The sequence below is a fragment of the Festucalex cinctus genome, chromosome 15, assembly GCF_051991245.1.
Source record: "Festucalex cinctus isolate MCC-2025b chromosome 15, RoL_Fcin_1.0, whole genome shotgun sequence".
NCBI lineage: Eukaryota > Metazoa > Chordata > Actinopteri > Syngnathiformes > Syngnathidae > Festucalex > Festucalex cinctus.
This window is the reverse complement of record NC_135425.1, coordinates 12,305,133-12,325,033: the sequence shown is the minus strand read 5'-3', so window position 1 is coordinate 12,325,033 and position 19,901 is coordinate 12,305,133. Positions and strand designations below refer to the sequence as shown.

Genomic DNA, 19,901 nt, shown 5'->3' with positions numbered 1-19,901 from the left:
GGCTGGCTGGTCTCGAGGAGGAGGGGAGGGATGGGTGGCGGGGTGCGGTGTGGGGTGCCATACTTGCTCCTCATTGCCCCGCCATTATACGTGGTTGACCTATTTCGCTGGCTCGAAGGGACACGGGCAAAATCACAGGCTGACAGTGGTCCCCTGGTGAGTGGAGCTGGGTGTGTGATTCCCTAATGCAGTCACGCCCTTGCACACACACGCTGGAACCCAAGTGACTCGAACACATACATTAACAGGTGTGATGTATTTTCACCTTTTCCATCTATATAGTATTGTAAGAACCGTCTCTCTAGCAATACTGCAACCCTGTAATAGCTCACATTTTACTGCTAGGGGGAATGGGGAAAAAAGTAAACAAAATGTTGAAGTTAAGCACAAGCCCCTTATAAATATGACATCAAGTACAGCATAGATGTTATAATTTATGGGAAAGAAGAGGGGAAAAAATGTTGATTAGAGGCTGCGCTCGGTGCAATTAAACCTGCAAAACCGTTATTATGGGCTTAGTGGAGCGTTTAAAAGGCCATCTGATGTGATATCAAGTCATCAGCAGTACTTTTTTTTTTTTTTTTTTCTTCTTCTCACCGCAGACACCGTCTGCGGAGAATCTTGGCCGCGGGGCTGCAAATCAGCTGGTCAAAGCTTTGTGGGCAGCTGTGGCGTTTCGCCTTCGTTGCGAGTGGAGAATTAGCGTGTTGGACAACCGGGGCCAGCTTATGCAACACTGTTGAGATGTTAACAACGTTACGGACTCGAGTCCAACGATGGAGCTGTTAGGGCTCAAAGCCACGTAATGAAGAGGTGGAAAAAGAGGATAGACTTTGGTGATTTGCGTATCTGTTATGGTGGGGTGTGTGCCTGCATTACAGAGAGAAAGATGTGTATGAGAAGTGTGAGTATGTGTGTGAGTGTATAATGGTGTGCGTGTGTGTATACTGTATATGTGCATCATAAGCCTGAGGGCCAGATATACACTCATGTCTATTAGGCACTATTGTGGCTGGAGTCTTGTTTTTATTATCAGCGCCATTAGGGTTCTGTGTATGTGTGTGCGCGCGCCCTTTCATATATCACCTCCTCTCCCCATCTACTGATCCTGAGGCTAAGATTTATGAATCTGCATTACATCTGCCTTGTCACATGAATTCAGCCATCACACATGCACAGCCACACACTCATGCACTTGCGCTTTTTGGCACTTGACGTTGCAATGTCCACCAAGTGCCGTGTTAAATGTCTGGAAAAATGTGACATGACGGTGGAACAAATGTTTATTGTGATGTATTACCAGGCTGCAGGTCCAAGTGCTAAATCGCGATTTAACGCCTTCATCCGAGTTTCATTTTTTTCCCCCGACCGTCTGTTTCCATGTACAGTGATGCCTCAAGATAAGAGTTGAAACTGGTACGTGACCATAATGAGAAACACTTGGAACTCAAATCGTTAGGGCTGTAACTAACAATTGATAGTCTGTCATTTAATTTGTTGATTAAAGGATGAATCGGATTATAAAAATGTTTAAATTTCCATGCATTTATTCAAAAACAGGACATTATTTCATAAATAAATAAAATATAAAAAGAATTACTGGCTAAACATTTAACTGTTTTACATTCCTTTGTTTGAAGTTGTTTAACTTTTTAACACAGAGAAAAAATAGCAAAAATTAATTATTATTATAATTCTGTTGTGGTGGTGGTGGTGAAGTAATATTAGAATGTCATTGTGTTTGTCTTATGATGTAATGTGTTAATGTGTCAAAATAAATAACAGTCAGCAAAAATCCATCTTAAATGATAATATTGGTTATTTTAATCGGTCAGGGCCTATTTATCCAGTTATAAATTAAATGTTATTCAATGTAGAAATAGGTAGAAACACAATTATGTTGCTAAAATAATTGTGGGTTCACTTTCAGATAGAGTTCACTCTTGTTACCATTAGTCCAAAATGGCCGCCACCTCACACAAGGCAGCACAGCGGCCATTTTAGGCAAAAAAAAAAAAAAAGAAACCTGAAGCACGAAGCCATTACCAAGTTGTGAGCCTTCTGCCTCTATGCCAAGACTTTAAACTGAAATTAGTGAGTAAGCCAAGTGGATTTTTCTTGTAAAAAATATATGTTCATATTTAGAAACCAAATTGTTTGTAAACTGGTTCGCTTGTAAACCGAGATTCCACTGTACTCATTTTCACCAGCCTGTTAAATGAATGGCTGTCATTGCAAACCAGCCGTTCGTCACCTATTAGTCTGGCTGCCTTGTGTGAAAATTATTACTTCTGTGTGCTTAACGCGGGGTATATATTATTATGCGATGATTAATATGTCACCAAATAGGAGCTGACGACTGAGACTTTGGCAAGTGTGACACGGCTAATGCACAGGCAGTAAAGGCGGGCAAATAAGTACATGAGGTCATGTAGCAAAGGAAAAGTGGGATGGGTGTTGAGGGTGGAGTGGGCGGAGCCGAGTGTCAGATGGGATTTGGTGCCAGCCCGAGACGAGGGAAAAAAAGAAACACGGCTGTTATGGTTTTCACTCAGTGACTTATCAGGCCTCTTGTTGTCATTTGACAATTTAGGGTCAATTAAATGACTTGGCCAATCTGCCCTCTTGGGTGGATGGATTCGGCAAAATGCGAGTGAACTTTAAAAAAATAAAATAAAAAATCACTTTTGTAAACAGGGTAATCAGGTTAAATTGTAAGAATGTGTTATGGACTAATGATGAGGTTCAAGGTCACCGTACTTGTGACAGCGCTGTTATTCTCCATAGTACCAGACAGTTTATTATCAAAATAATGACGTGGTGCTTTAAATTGGGGTGGTTTTCCATTCGTCCACTGCCTGGTGCCAGAAAGTGGATGCCTGCTGTTCCCGAGCCAATTAATTGAAGTACAGTCATCGCATCAAAGTAGAGGGAGCACAGCGAGGCGCTTAGAGGGTGTCACAACGTCTCCTCTTGCACGGCCCACCGGTCAGTTGAGGTTGACGCGTGACAGTTTTCGTAGCTTCGGAGGATGTGTGGCGGTCAGCGGGCGGTGTTAACACATATTCCAGATTTGTATCGGCACCTGCCATGGAGACCCCGGAAGGAAACACCAAAATCCTGCATGGAATTAATTGTGTTGCTGGAAGCTACATTATTTAACTTGATTATATTTTATTCTCCTTACTTATCTGAGATACTTCTACTTCCACATTGCTCGGCCGATTCTTACCACTCCAGCTTTAACATATTCCAAAGATTCACGCCATGTGGGGTATTAAAAAATTCACTTTTCATTGATTTCAAATGGCACATATAATAACCGATTGACATTGTTCTCATTCAGATTTGTCAATGTTCACCATGGTAACCATTTTCAACATGTCGAAAATCCCCACATACCAAAAGTTCCACATTTTTCACCAATGTCATTCCGGATAATTTGTTATTTGAAATAATTCGACAACATTCTGTATTTTTCAATATCATGCCATATCCTTCCAGATTTTTGACCAACATATTACACATTTTCACCAATATCATTCCATATTTTTTCAATATTATCCATCCATCATCCAATATAACTCAATACCATTTCATATCTTTCGATATCATTCCACATTTCCTACCAAAATATCACAAATTTTCACCAATATCATTCTTTGTCATTCAAAAGCATTCCTCATTGTGTAGCTTTCAATATCATACCATATCTCGTCAAATATATTATCAAACTATTGCACATTTTCACCAATATCATTCCAGATTTTTCAGTATCAGTCAATGTATTTCAATACAATTCCGTATCATTCCTTATCTTTCAATGTAATTCAATATCGTTGCACATTTTTCACCAATATCATTCCACATCATTTCCTATTATTCAAAATAGCTCCACATAACTGTATCTTTCAAAAATCATGCGATATCCTCCCACATTTTTTTAGCAACATATTGCACATTTTCACCAAAATCGGTCCACATCATTCCACATTTTCATTATCATTCAATATAAATCCATACCATTCCACATCATTCCACATTTTCCACCAACATCATTCCACATCATTCCCTGTCATTCAAAATCATTCCTCATCATGATATCGCCTTCAATATCATACCATATCCTCACACATTTTTTTACCAACATATTGGACATTTTCACCAATATCACCATCATTCACATCATTCCAAAATCATTCAATTTCATTCACCATTTTCCACCAACAAGTGATATATTTTCACCAGTCTGATTCCACATTATCCCACATCTTTCAATATTATGAAAGATTGCATTTTCTAGTTGGGAATTCTTGTGTTTTGAGTGCCTTCTGTGAAAGGTGTGAGGTAGCGAATTCCCCCCCCCCCCCCCCCCCCCCCCCCAATACTCCCACCGCCTCTTCACCTACATCCTCTTCTCCATTCTCCCACCGACTCCACTCGTAGAGTACCGTAAATTAGTCCCGGGTGGTGACACGGTGCTTGCTGGGTAATTTGGACAATGGGCCGTTTGACAGCTCACCCATCACAGCTACAGCGCCCCGGGGAGCCACTACTCCTCTCGAGCTTTTTCCCCTCGTCTCCTATCCTTCCCTTTTTTCCCCGTCCCTCCATTTACACTGACAGAGCGACTCACTAAGTAGCGGCATCATTCTCCAATCACGCACCAAAATAGCTTTTCATCCGGGAGGGAACAAGGGGAGTTCCGCAAGACGCCAGAGTGAAAGCTCCTAATTGCTGGAGAGCGAGCGGAAAATATGATGGAAAGAAGTAGATCAAAAAGTAAGAAGGAGATAAGATTTTTATCTACACTTACTTAAAAAAAAAAGAGAGGGATGAAGAGTGGGACAAATCGTTCTCATAGGAAGCAATGAAAATGTTGTCGGTTCGAACTGTCTCCATCACAAATACTCAATGATAATTACATCCTCCATCTTTTGAAGCGCATATTCCGTTGGCCTTGCTTTAAATAGGATTGCACATTTGCAACTATTCAGTCTCACGCTGTCTTTACCGCTTTTACGGCTCGGAGGGCATCGGAAAGCGCGGCGCGTCGACTTTTGAGATTGGCATGACACTCTGACCTTGCTCCTCCCGGCACCGGGACGCCACTTGAACAGCCAGACAGCGGCCAAGGCCTGGCGCGAAGCTGGCGAGCAGCAGCCGCTCGCCGCCAGAGTGTGGCCAGACAGGGCGGAGTGAAGGTCAGGGACGGCGATCAGAGGGAACATGTAAGCAACGGCCATGACGGATGTGCGAGGAGCAGTGGGTGCGCTGGAAGAGTTGAAAATAAGCCACAGAGATGAGGCTGTGGTTTTTAAATTGGTTGTCTACGTAAAGGTCCTAATTATCACTTGGTTTGCTTGTATTGCTTAGCTGCATATTCTCGTGTGTATTGAACGGGGAAATGTGCACAAGGCTCAACCCTGTTGTAGTCCAGCAACAGTAAAAACACTTAATTTTTGCAACCATTTTAAATTTTGGATCGCTCAACTTTTTCTACTCAAGATACAAATTTTTCATTTAGTTCAACTCCAGTAAACTAACTTGGACTGAAACCCAAGCTAATTTTACAAGAATCTGTACGATTCAAAAACGTTTGTATTATTTCTTTAATTTTCCACTAAAGATGTTGACATAAACACACACAAATGGTTCAATGAAGACTTCATTTTGATTGTCCGAGGTGGAGACGGAAGTGCCCATCTCTGGTGTTTGTCTAGCAAAATAGGTTCGATCAAAACTTTTGCGAAGACTAAAAAAGTCCTAATGTTTCACACATTTGGTTCTCTGAAGACCAACATTGTCTTTGTGGTTTATAAAAAATGCACAAGTTAGCTTCATCCAAGACTGAATGGCTTTCGCCTTTATGAAAACACGTTCAGTTCAATGTCAATGATCTTGTATGTTTATGAAAAGCTTTTGTTAAAGGAAGATGTAATTATCTTTGTTTACAAAAACATATGTTAGGATTATCCAAGACTAACTTGTCTGTGGTCTTTGCTTGATTGGTTGAATAAAGACCAAATTGTCGTTGATGTCTACGAAAAATAAAAACAAAAGCCTTTGTTGTCTGTGAAAACGGGTTCAACAAAGAATGAGCTGTCTTTGATGTTTATGAAAACAGGTTCATCCAGGACTAATATGTATTTGCTCATTTCAAAAACATGTACATTTGGTTCCATGAAGATTGAATTCTTTGTTTATGTTAAGTCCAATACTATCCTAAGTCTTTACGAAAACATGCGTGTGTAATAAATTTTATCTTTTGATGTTTATGACAGCGCACACTGTTGTCTTTTATGTTTGTAAAACAAGCGCGTTCAGATTGATGACTTTATTGCCTTGCTTATAAACACACATTCCATGAAGACAGCATTGTCTTTGATGTGTACAAAATGGGGGCAGCTGAGAAAAATGGCTTTGATGTTCATGAAAACATAACAGCGAAGACTAAACTGTCTTTGATGTTTTTCAAAAAACGTACGTTTGGTTCAATAGAGACGTAATTGTTAGTAATGTATAAAAAGCGATTGAAACTAATCATTTTGGACTAATTACGCTTCATACCATACTAAAAGTGTATGCAATACTTTCTCCAATTGTTAAAATCGTTTACATTACTCAGAATCTCTTCATTCATAGAATAATCATTTAGTTTCTTTTGAAACTTTTTTTATCCTTTGACTCTCTTTTGGGTCATGTTGTTGACCCATGGTGGCGCATCTGTAAAGCGACTGGCATGTTTACCCCGCGAGCGTCTGACAGCTAACCCAAAAAAGCGTCCTCTTGTTCGTCTTGAGACGGCGGGCTTCCCCTGGAGAGGAAATATGAGCGCTTGAAAGGATAGCGGGTGGGGGGGTCTGATGGGGTCGCCAGCTCCTAACAAGAATCAATAAATCTCCCCGCTGCAGCCGACCGTTAGCCACGGCCCTGCAGATAACGTGCGTACACATATTTGTGGATATGAAGCACTCATCCGCAAATAGACGTTAGAGTGGAAGTAAGCCGCCGCTTATTTACTTTCTTCTCGGCGTTAAAGACAACGGTGGCGCTTATTGATCGGCGCTGGCAGAGGATGAACGGGTCTTTGCTTAATCCAATACTAACAAGCATCGACCCGCAAAAAGTCGTTAGCATTGATTTATGTTCACTCAATATAATGGGGAGGTGTGCTCGCAGCCAATTTATAGTCAGGGTTGATTGACAGTCGATTTATGCCGCTTCACTTGACATGACAGGTGAGTGGTTTGTTATTCTGCTTGACCACTCAGCTGTAAAGCACCTCACGCTCTTCTCCATCGCCGCATATCAAAACATTGCCCAGTAAAGCCCCCCTGTTGTCTACTTAACCACCCAGACGGTTGCTCTATTTTCTTTTACTGTAAACCAACACTATTCACGGGGGGATAAGGGACCGAGCCCTGCCACAAATTCTAAGAAAAAAGGCAGTGTGTGTGTGTGTGTGTGTGGGGGTGTGTGTGTGTGTGTGTGGGTATATATGTGTGTGTGTGTGTATATATATATATATATATATATATATATATATATATATATATATATATATGTATGTATATGTGTGTGTGTATATGTATATGTGTATATGTATATGTATATATGTATATGTTTATGTATATGACAGTCTCAACTAAGTGACATTTTGAACTGTGAACCACAAATAGCTAGTTCACTACAGTATACCCCAACCCAAAAAACTACACAATGACGTGAGGGCAGCAAATTTATGCCGGCGGTCCTCCCTCCCAGTCCCAACTCATCCACCGTCTTCCTCGGCACAGTAAATCTACTTGAGGTACGCACGGGATATATGGAGAGCTTATCTGGCACGGGGGTGTCACAGCTCCGACATTCAGACTCTGTTATCACCAGACGCTCACACACACACACACACACACACACACACACACACACACACACACACACACACACACACACACACACACACACACACACACACACACACACAATAGGATATATATGGTCTGTGAAAAAACACCCGCACAAATATCTCACCCTACAGTATGTATACACCAAGATGGGTAATAGAGCCAACATTGGATTTATGATGTACAGAATATACTGGGGAGCACAATTGCAAGTCAAACATGGAATTTGTGTAGTTTTTCTTTCTTTTTTTGGAGGGGGATAATTATAGTAATAAGTAAAAAAAAATAATTATGTGCATATCTGTTTAAATGTGTGTTTGTGCGTGCATACTATATACAGATATACTGTACTGTAAATATGTGTTTGTTTGTATTTACTGTATGAAAAACAAACAACTGTTAGAGGTGTCAAAATTAGTGCCTTAATTTTGAGTTACTTTTTTAAAGCACAATTAATGGAAAAGCCTGTACTGGGGGAATGCCAGTCGCAACGCAGCAGACACGTCAACATTTAGCAGTAATAAATTTAATACTAATGCCTATATTTGTGGAAACTGGTTGTATTTTCCAATTTTAAAAATGTGCAGAACTTCACAAGTTACTTCATGTTTAAGATTAGATAGCTGTTATTATGAAAGAAAAAATCCAGTGTGCTGTCACTGTCATACAAATGTACAATTATGCCATCTAGTGGCAGATAATGACCTTAACACAAATCAATATCACACTCGTTTTTTTTTTGTTTTTTTTACAGTAGAGTACATCAATTTTTAACTGAATTTTATGAATTATTATGAAATTACTGTATCAATGACTAACAGATGCAGCCCTGTTTCAATTAGTTTAACATTTTTTCCACTTTTATGTTAACAAGAGTATGAAAACTTAGAGAAAATTATCATACATTTTATTGTACATTTAGAAGAGATATACAATTTGCGATTAATCATGAGTTAAGTATTGAAGTCGTACGATTAATTACGACTAAACATTTTATTCGTCTGACACCCCTAATAACTATATATACTGTACTTATACAGTGCAAAAAAAGTGAGGTTGAATGTCATTGGTTCATCACGCGTATCTTTTTAACTTCTAGTTACACTGCAACTGCAAGATTCCATACGAGAGCTGTATCCAGCTGAATATTTAAAAAAAAAGTTCAGTTTGATATTAACTATATTCTCATATTTTGCCTTTTATGTAGCAGCTCTCAGTATGACGCCGCTAAAATCGAACTACAGGCATGGTTCTAAACATATTGTTACACTGATGCCAGTCTTACAATGTAAATCAAAAGTGAGTTTTATTTTATTTAAAGCAAAAACAGCTCTTGTATCAGGTCTCATTAAACTTTACCAAATGAAATGAATATCAATCAGTTTTCCGTTTTATGCAACTCATTTGAATGCTTCTGCCCTGGTGATTTTCACGAGTGACCGTCGTGCCAACTAATGATCTTGTGGCAGCCTCGAAACGTTTTTTTTTTCCTCTCTCTTTCTCCCTCCTTTCTTCACTCACAAAAGAGACCTCTTAAGACATTTTTTAAATTGGCCTATTTCATGAAAAATGAAGGAGCTCTGTTACAAAGAGTCAAGAAGACATGTTTTGGGTCTTAAAAAGTGCATAATGGGCCATTATGTGATTGCAGACCGATTGTCTTGAGGTCCATCTGACATGTTTTTTTTGTTTTTGTTTTTTGTTTTTTAGTGTGATCATGCCGATATATGACACAAATAATAATGTATTGTTAATAAGATTACTTTTTTTTTTTTTTTTTGGTTCCTTAATGCTTAGAATGATGAAGATATGAGATAAAAGCAGAATATTTTTGTCCTTTAATATTTGTTTAACAGAGAAAATTTGGCAAAAATCGGCAGATTTTAGTCAGTACCAAATGATTAAATCGACATACAAACACAGCTTCTCAGTCAGCTAGCTGTTCCATATTGATGATAAATAATATATGCCAGTGATTATTGTAATAATGTCTTTCTTGTTTTGCTCCACATGCCATTTGTTCCTATTAGAGCTGTCAAAATTAATTGATTATCAAGTTAATCGACAGCTATCTTAATAATTGAGTCATAGTTTGGAGCCATTTTTTTTATTAAAAATTGTCCAAATCCTATGATTTCAGCATATCAACAGTAATTACTGATTTCTGTAGTCCTTCGTGAAATCTTTTAATCAAAATAAGACATTTGCAAAAATATGTTTTTACTTTGGAAAACAATTACCAAACCAGTAACATAATACAACATAAATTTCCCGTTTAAAAAAAAAAAATATATATATATGGATACAAAAATCACAATATAAATACGAAGTATGAAATAATCATCAATCAATGGTTAATAAACAGTAATCAGGGTTAAGAAAAATGCTTTTGTAATACACTTTAATGCAAAATGACTGATAGGTCGATTAATAGATAGATTAATCAATTCTAAAAATATTCAATAGTGACCATGACTGCACTAGTTTGTCTTGTTTTACACATTTCTATTCCTTTTTAAGCGCAAGCAAAAATCTGATTGCACGAGTCTCTCGTCTTCCCCCGCCTCACATCTCCTCTGCCCGAGAGCGCACTTTAATATGTAATGATGCCAGCGTTGGGAGCCGGCGTTTGGCTTTGATTCGCCTGTGTCCACGCTGTCATCCTTTTAATAGCGCTACACTCCCGCTGCTCGGGGATGCAACTACTCGGCACCGCTGCCAAGACGAGCTCCCAAAGCGCTTGTCCACTCCCACGGGGTGGACTTGGCTCGCTTTAATTCTCCCTTCTACTTCATTCTTTCGGTAACAAGTTAGAAGGACAAACTCATTTAAGGGGCAGCATGTTATTTATCGCTCCAATCTTCAAAAATGACAGCCATCCAGCCTTGATTCTCCATTTTAACAAATATTCTCTTCTAAATTATTCCCTAATGTGACTTCCGGTGGGAATTAACAAAACTCACCCTAATTATGAAGCGTAATACAATTGGAGTTTGCTGTGAGGACACGTTTCATTAAAATTTTAAAGCCTCAATATAAAGACAATTTAGCAGCGCAGAGATTAAAATCAAGCCACATAATTACAAATACTTAATACAAGAATCCATATTGCATTTTAATCAGACAGAACAGACTTGTGAAACAAATGAGGAGGAAATAACGTTCAAATGCCTTATTGTTGCTTCGAAGTGGGGTTCATTTGATCTGTGTATTATATATAGAAGACAAACAACTACACAGACAAGCAAGAATTGGGCCTGTACGGTACATGACAAGTTACAAGAAAAGAAAAGTTGCCGCTAAGCTAAACTTCCAAAGAACAAAATGAATTGGGAAGTGTACCACTTATTAAGACATAACAGCAGTTGATGTGATTTATTTTGAGCAAGGAAAACTTGGACCGAAACAATCCAAAGTTTATAGTTCCAAGCAAACTCTGCTTCAGTCAAACTCGGCCCAATCGATCTGGCAAAGAACCAATCAGGTTTGAACTAAAACTGCACCCGATTGGTGTATCCATGGCAACTGGCCTTTGGCTTAGCATCTACAGGAGGTCTTTGATTTATTATGATATGTTTGTAGAACACCTATACGACATAACAATCAGAGTTGGCTGGCATCTTCTTCTTTAAAGGGGAAGTCAACCTCATTTTTTATTTTTTTGTGAATACAGCAATATGTTCTATGCAGCCCCACTGGTCTAAATATGGTATTCTGGTTAATACTGCGTTTGTGGACTGTGAGTTAAGCAGCAAAATCCAGCCGTTTTTATCCATTTCAGGGGGCAGCCATTTTGCCATTTGCTGACGACTGAAAATGACATCACAGTTGCCCAGGTCTCAGGTAACAACCAACCACAGCTCAGTTTCAGAAAACAGTTGAGCTGTGATTGGTTATTGCCTGAGCCCTGAGCAATTGTGATGTCATCTTCAGTCGACAGCAAGTGACCAATCACAGCTCACCTGTTTTCTGAAACTGTGCTGTGATTGGTTGTTACCTGAGACCTGAGCAACTGTGATGTCATCTTCAGCAAGTGGCAAAATGGCCGCCTCTTGAGATGGAAAAAATGGCTGGATTTTGCTTCATAACTCTTGTTCCACAAATGTAATATTAATCAGAATGTCATGTTTAGACTACTGAGGTTACATATAACATATTTTTGTTAAGAAATGTTTAAGGTTGACTTCCACTTTAAACTTTTACATCTTGAAGTCGAATAATGTGTATTGGCCAATTTAAAGTGGACTTTCCTGTATGTTACCGTCACCAGACTTTAATGCTCTGTGGCGTACCAAAATGTTTGTCCAACAAGGCAAAACAGTCTTCCACATCTTTGTAGGTTTGAGAATGTGGAAAAAAAGCTGGTTGTGGAAATCAATAATCGTTCATACTCAACTTTTTCAGAGCAGTGTTTGGGTCGTGAAAAATAAACTCCACAATAGCCTCACACTTGTCTACAGTATTTACTTGACTGGGTGCGCATTCGCATCCGTTTGATCGCTTTTCTCTTAGCTTTACAACAAATACCGTATCATGCGTTTTCTTTGCATTGCTCATGAACGCGAAAGGTAATGACGAGTATCGATAAGGATCAGGTGTTTTTATACGTATTTTCAAGGACCACTTCCATTCATGTCCGACGTAAAAAATCTCTCAGCCAGGAAGTTGATGAATTGGAATATCTGCGGGCAAGTTTGCCGCGTACCCCTCCGTAAGCGTGCGCGCACTTTCATGGTCGCCTCAGATCTCCGCCGCTTCGCAGCTCGACACGGCGAAGGCGCCAGCAGCGAGAGAGAGCGAGCGAGTGAGATGGGGAGATAATGGCAATGGCGGGTGAAAGACGGCTAACGCAATCTTTAATGAGTTTCCGTCGGCTCCGGCTCTCAACGCTTTTCTGGGTCAGGGTCCCCTGGCTTAGCACGTGGGCGGGCTGAGGGCCGAGGAGCGAGCCGGGGCCCGGTTGGCCTCGGCGGAGTCGTCAAGTGGAAGGAAAAAGCAACAGATGAAACTGGATTAGGTGTGAACAAGCATCTAAGATATTCCATAACGGTCAGAGGTTTCCTGGTTTCATGTAAAGTGGAACCTTGAGTTTCCGCACTGGATGAGGGTTGGGTCAGAAATGGCTAAGACAAAACCGCCCCCTCAAAACAGGCTGAATTCTAGAAAGCTAAACAGTTATTTTATGATCACAGGTCACTTGAGGTTACATGTAATTCACCACAGATTAACAGCAAAGAAGTCACCTCACCCCCACCCCTCCTCACCCCCAGTGAGCATGGCCTCGGTCACGCTCCCCTCCTCGCCTCGCTCGCCTTTTCATTTCCCAGCAATCATCTCGGGGGGCCGTGGCAGGTATGGAGGCAGAGATAACATTAGAGAGACATCACAGGGAGATATCCGGCAGAGAGAGAGATTATTCAGCGCCGCAAAGGCAACCAGGAGGCAACCTCTGTCAGACATCAAGGCTCCGGCATGTCCGCACAGGACAAGGGAGGTGGGGGGGACACAAGGGCACGGACGAATTGCTGATGCACTGATAAACTCTTTTAAAAGTCCTCCTCAACAAGGAAGGAGCATTCAAATTTTGTTCTCAGGTTATTTTCACTACTTCAAATTGGTTAAAGTGAAAATAATGGACGACACAGAGATTATTATTATAGCTAACGACAAAACTAAAATGGAAAAAATGATTTTTGTGACTGAAATGATCGGAGAAATAACTGAAACTACATCAAATAAAATATTCCCCCACTTTTCCCAGGTGACATATTCCATGCCCGCCCACAATTGATTTTCCATGAAGTAGAGGTCATAAAAAAGAAAGCGAAAAATAGATATTTTATTTAATTTTTTGGTCATCTTACGCATCTGAGCCATAACGAACACACCACACAGTTCCCACCTTTCTAGACTTGTTAACTTAGTAAATTTAATGATTAAAAAGAAAAAAAATAGCTGTACTGAGACTTTTTCTGTAAGTAATAATGATAAAAATAATTCTTTGTCATTTAAAAAGGTTTACTAGTTGTTTGTATGCATAATACTCATTTTATTTATGGTTAAAGGTAAAGTATTATCGCTAAACGCACTTCCGGTTTCCGCCTACGGGAAATTCAATCCACTGCCAACCATGTTGAATTATCAAATAGGAATGCCTTCAGCTTCGTTTTATTATACTTTATTCATATGAGTGTGAATATAATGCTTATATTTGGCAAAATGTTATAAATAATTTGATGCACTGTTCTTTGCAATGTTGCTATGTACAGCGTATACAGACTTTTCTAGTGTGATGTCACATTTAAGTGCGCCCCTTGCGGTGGAGGGCAGAGTGTCAATGTGAGTGAATTAAAAAAACAATCAGTGTGAGCTCTAAAATAGGTCAAACAGTTGATAAATCGGCGACCAATTCTCTGGTGTATTTGTGCGCGGCCAACGGATGCTCTAATGGCTCAAAGAGAGATGAGATCATTCTTTCGGCTGCCGGCAGCAATTCTAAACAAGGCGGAAGACAGTGAGGATGGAAAGACGAACACGATGGCTAGCGCAACTGCGAGCGAAACTACGACACAACTGCTTTGCACCCACGAAAAGTACGAGGATATGCTCAGATCGTTTTATATCAGATAGTTTTTCTCTTTTTCATATATACTTGGTCATAACATTAACCTCTGATTGTAAATTTGAGGCGGACGTGATGAATGAGCCATATTATCTTTAGTGAAACAGTCATTCATACTTTTTTTTTTTTTCCATAAGTATTCCAAGTAATTTTGAACAAAAAGTTAACGATTTAACACGATTATGACTAGGGGTGTTAAAAAAAATCGATTCGGCGATATATCGCGATACTACATCGCGCGATTCTCGAATCGATTCAATAATCGGCAGAATCGATTTTTTATTTTATTTTTTTTATTTTTTTATTTTATTTTTTTTTAGGATTCACACCTTGAGCATGGAAGAATGTTATATGAAAGGAACATTAAGCCTTAATATTTTATTTTAATGCTGTTCAAACATGAAACAGATTACAACCTCTATAAGACTGAAATTTCAGATAAATAAATAATACATTTTCATATAAATCGTACACTCTACAAGCTTACTGATTAGTATTTTCTAAATTTGAATGAAAAAAAATCGCAACAATCGACTTAGAAATCGAGATTAATCGTATCGAATCGAATCGTGACCTGTGAATCGTGATACGAATCGAATCGTCAGGTACTAGGCAATTCACACCCCTAATTATGACAATTAACACTAACTCGGGCTTGAGCTCTGCTGAGGAATGTGTAGTAAATGTCTGTTTGCTAGCAGCTAGCAAGCTAAGATAGCTTGAAGACTTCGATATACAGCAAGACGAGTATATCCAGACACAAACAATTTCCTAAATGACAATTTACACCATGAAAGTAGTGCTCGACATACTGTTTCATCCAAAAACAACATACCTTAGGCTTCCACTTCTCCCTCCAACAAACTCCATTTTTTTTTTCGTATCTAGCCGCTCCAAACGGTTGGTTTCAATGATTCGCAGTAATGTAGTGTCCTACTCGGGACGTTTCTTTGTGACACTTGACATATTTTACACCTTTTACCGAAAACACTCGCCGAAAATCCAACCTTCTGTACATTCATTTGTTATGGGATGTTTGCACTCCGGCAGGCGCAGCGGGAGCTAAGTGGTGACGTCAGCTGGAAGGGTCTATAGGGATTGACTTTATGTTATGGACCCAAGTAAAAATCCGCGATAGAGTTAATCTGCATTAAGTGAACTGCGTGGTAGTGAGGGACCACTGGAAAGTGACTATAATTAAGTATAATAATAATTAAGTAAATACGTCTATAATTAACTATAAAGGTATTCCTTGGACCTGCATTGTAAATCTAGCCTGAAGGTGCAGTTGCATTTTTCAGGTCTTCTCAAACCTACGTGAAATGTTTTATTGTCTGATGAAAGCAAAGGTTTTGACTCAAAACAACAGCTTTTTTTTTTGACAACGGCCACTTCAGTCTAACAAAGTTCTAGTAGAGTTTGTTCCTCATCCTGTCTCCTTCTGGTGAATTATTGATGCCTTACCAGATCGACAGTATGAATAGAATAGTTCTGGAGGTGACAAACAGCGAGGACAAATAGGCTTCCTCCTCCTTCCCTTCAAAGGAGAAGTTCCCCGTGCTTGAGCTGCTCGCGGATTTCGGTGTTTGCCGCCGCTGTGAGCGTTCGTTTGCGATCGCGGCGGCGGCGCGCGATTCAAGACGCAAAGATGAAAGGGAGTTGTAATTACAGGGAAGCGTATCTGTCGACTGCAGAAGTATTGGAGGAATGGCACAAAGTGGGCCAGGAGCCTCGGGTCATTAGATGCTGGTCGGCGTGTGTATGTGTGTGTTTGAGCCAGTGAGACAAAAAGCACGAGAGAGAGACGAGAGCGAAACCGAAACTATGCGACTGCTTGTCATGTCAGTTCATCCGAGTCTACCTCTGAATTCTGAAATGTTATAAAATCTGTCCAAATTTACTGCCATTCCATCATTTTGTCATTTCTATTCTACCACTACAGTGTGCAGTTAGCTAGCTAGCTAAACCTACAGTCCGAATCTGCGTCTTTCCTGGACCATTTTACAGAACAGTTTGGTGTCATTATTTAAGATCTCAAGCGAATAAGTGATGTCACCAAGTCTTCTGCTTGTCCACTGCACAGGAGGACCCCCGAGAACCCTGTTAGCTTACAAGCTAGCTCGTGGCTGGTGTCTTCTAGTGAGATATAACCTAGTCAACTAAGCTTACATTACATTTCAATGGTTCAGACGTTATGGGTTGTGTAGGCATAAGACTGTTGCATTATGAAGTAGCATCCATTTTTCACGCATTCAGCGGACACGGCCACAACATTTGACAGCGGAGAGTCAAATTTTGAAGCCTCATTTTTTTTTTTAATCAAAGTTAGCTGGCCTGGTAATAGTGATATATGGATATGTCTTTTCCAGGGCCAAGACTGGATTATAAGTAGTCAAGGAGCCCAATAACAGATATATTTGGAGCCAATATTTAATGGCAGTAAAACATAAAATATTAGCATCAAAAATAAAAAGACGTAACTTTATTGAAATGCCATTGTGCAGACAATACAGTAAAACAGGTAAGTGAAATGTTAAACTTTCACTTATTTTTGTTTTAATTTTGAACAAAAACAAACAAGTACAGGCTTCCTATTTTTGCCAGAATCGCTTATAAAGTGAACTCTTGAATAGATACATAAATAAAACGAAGTTATCCCAGTTTTAAATTGATCTCTTAAGATCACTGAGTGACAAACGCTTGCGAATGTAGCGAATTTTGGGTTTTAATCAGTGTTCGTAAAAAGATTTCCAAAGATGTTTACATTGACTTGACTTGACATTGAAAAATTGTCTGCATATTCGCCACAAAGTGATAAAGTACAGTAGATTTATCGGCCTCCGGACTTGTAAAAAAGGCAGATGCCAAAATTGATCAAAATGCCAAATAGCAGCACCGACAATTGGTCAATCCGTACTTGTTACAACATTTCCGTGGCTTGCCAAATTTTCAAGACATTGATTTTGACTTCTCAAGGACTTTGAATGCTAATTGTTATTGAAACAGGACATTGATTAGTCGATTATTGGATCTGTTGTGGATTTCAACTCTGTAGAGAGGGCAGCAGGTTGTACAAAAAGTACTGAAGCACTTTACAGTAGAGGTGCAACAATTGATCAACAATTAATCAAATTAATAAAAAATTTTTTTGAAAATTAATCGTTGAGACATTTTGAATTTGAATTTGTCCAAAAATCTTACGAAATTAAACACAAATTCACCTCAGCCTGAATAATCTCACCCTTCTTCTTCCTTGTTCCCCCTAGTGGACGACGACTTCATAGGTCTCAGCGAGCTGCCAGAAACCTTCCCCTCGGACCCGCCTGAGCCGCTGCCCGTTTTCCTGATGGAGCCCGAGGAGGCCTACATCGTCAAGAACAAGCCCGTTAACCTGTACTGCAAGGCCACGCCCGCCACGCAGATCTACTTCAAGTGCAACAGCGAGTGGGTGCACCAGAAGGAGCACACGGTGGAGGAGCGCGTGGACGAGAACTCTGGTGAGAAGTTGTGCAACACAAGCAACAGTGTGTCAACCAAAACCCAATGTTATTGTAGAGGCACTGAAGAAAGTACAAGAAAAAAAGTACAGTAATCGCCAGGTGTTTTCGAGGAAGCTTGTTGCAGAGTGAAAACTTGAAATAATTGTCGACCCTACTCAAAATGTTAACGGTCTACATATGTCTTAGGGTTGTAACCAAAAAATTGTTTGAATTGAAAAATTGAAAAACCAAATTGAATCGTTTCACTTTAAAGTATATTGAGATCCATATAAATTTGCTTTTTGGTGGGGGAGAAATTCACACACTTTACACACAAACATGTATGTATATTAGAGGTGCGACAATTGATAACGAATGAATTATCAAATTAACTCATTTGCTCCCAAAATCGTATAAATACATTCTATTTTAAATGTTTTAAGTGTCCCAAAGATGTATTTATACGTTTGTTATTCTAGAGCATACAGAAGGCTTTGATGCAGCCTCTCAAGTGTAGAGAATGGTTGAAGCAATGGTAGTTATTATACAAATGACCAGCAGGTGGCAGCAGAGTAAAGGACATCAACCAGTACCACGTTGAAAAAAAGTTCAATTACTTACAATTCTAAATAGATTTGTGAATAATGATGCAACTTTGCTATGTTCTAATGGTAATTGCTGCAAAACAGAAACAAATAGAAATATACTTTTTTTTTTTTTCCTGATGTTAATCTTTCTTTTGGTAGGTTCCATGTTTTCATCGCAATAGAACACAATATTCTGTGGGCCTTGTAAAATCAGTCAAAATCCAGTAAAACAGCTGGGAGTGAAGGGAATTGCTTCTGTGAAAATGGCTGCCGGGAGTGAATGAGTTAATCAATATTTGACAATCAAAGAATTGTTTAGATACCTTTTTTAGTTTAAAATTGTCCAAATGCTCAGAATTTCACCTTCTCAATAGTGAACTTGCTTACAATGTTGACAAGCATCCAGTTAAAAGTAAGGTAGTGAATCTACAGCAAGCTTGTTTTTTCCCACTGAATTCACAACCCCCGAAGGCACCGGGGCTATTACGACCAACATCGCAGGCACTGATTGGCTACATTCAGCCGCTGTATTATAAATTGAGGTGTTTTTTTTTTCTCCCCCCCCCACAGGTACAAATCATTTACCATTTAGCGCGTTTTCATCCAGCTGTTTACTCCCTGTCCCCATCACACACACACACACACCCATACACCACCGCGGCTCTGTGGACATATAGATATGCTTGAATCAAAATGCAGACCCCGAAAAGCAGATCCAAAAAGTGTGTTGCAGCCTGCGTAAAAAGCGAAGGCGTATTGAAGTTTCGCCCTTTTGGCCCGAGATGTTACTCGTGCTTTGTGTTGCTTATTGTTACGACGAAGAAGGCGTTTGAAGGTTGCCGCTTTTCTTTGGCCTTTTGTGTCAAAGGGGATTGCGCTAAAAGCATCAACACAGAAAAACAGCCCACGCGTCACCACAGCGAGACCCCCGCTCCACAGCAGCGCAAGCCCACGGGCTACTTTCTGCGCAGAATTTCATTCATTTATGGTCTTTACCCTCAACCTACAAACTCACACAAACAGACATGACAACGATAAGTGTGAATCTGAGATAAAATTATGATTTTACTTGAAACTGCAATATTTGCACAGCAAATGAGCATCAATACACCTCACACATGCACTACTGCAGAGCTGTATATTTTTTTTTTGTTACACCCAAGTCCTGTAGGTGGCACTATATGGGTCATACCACCGAATCAAAGGCATTTGCATCCCCAGGAAATAAAATGTGTACGATAAATTAACTTTAAAATGTTTTTTTTTTTTGCATATTGCAAATTGGTCTGATTTGATTTGATCTGAT

General features: G+C 39.6%; 1 protein-coding gene across 4 annotated transcripts in view; it reads left to right on the top strand.

The window, feature by feature from the left end:
* unc5cb (unc-5 netrin receptor Cb) overlaps nucleotides 1–19,901 on the top strand; it is a 150,688-nt gene that overhangs the window by 74,527 nt on the left and 56,260 nt on the right. For all 4 annotated transcript variants that reach the window (XM_077496818.1, XM_077496816.1, XM_077496817.1 and 1 more), the window contains exon 2: nucleotides 17,796–18,026. In XM_077496818.1, coding sequence (XP_077352944.1) covers nucleotides 17,796–18,026 — 231 coding nt within the window. The remainder of the gene's footprint in view (nucleotides 1–17,795; nucleotides 18,027–19,901) is intronic.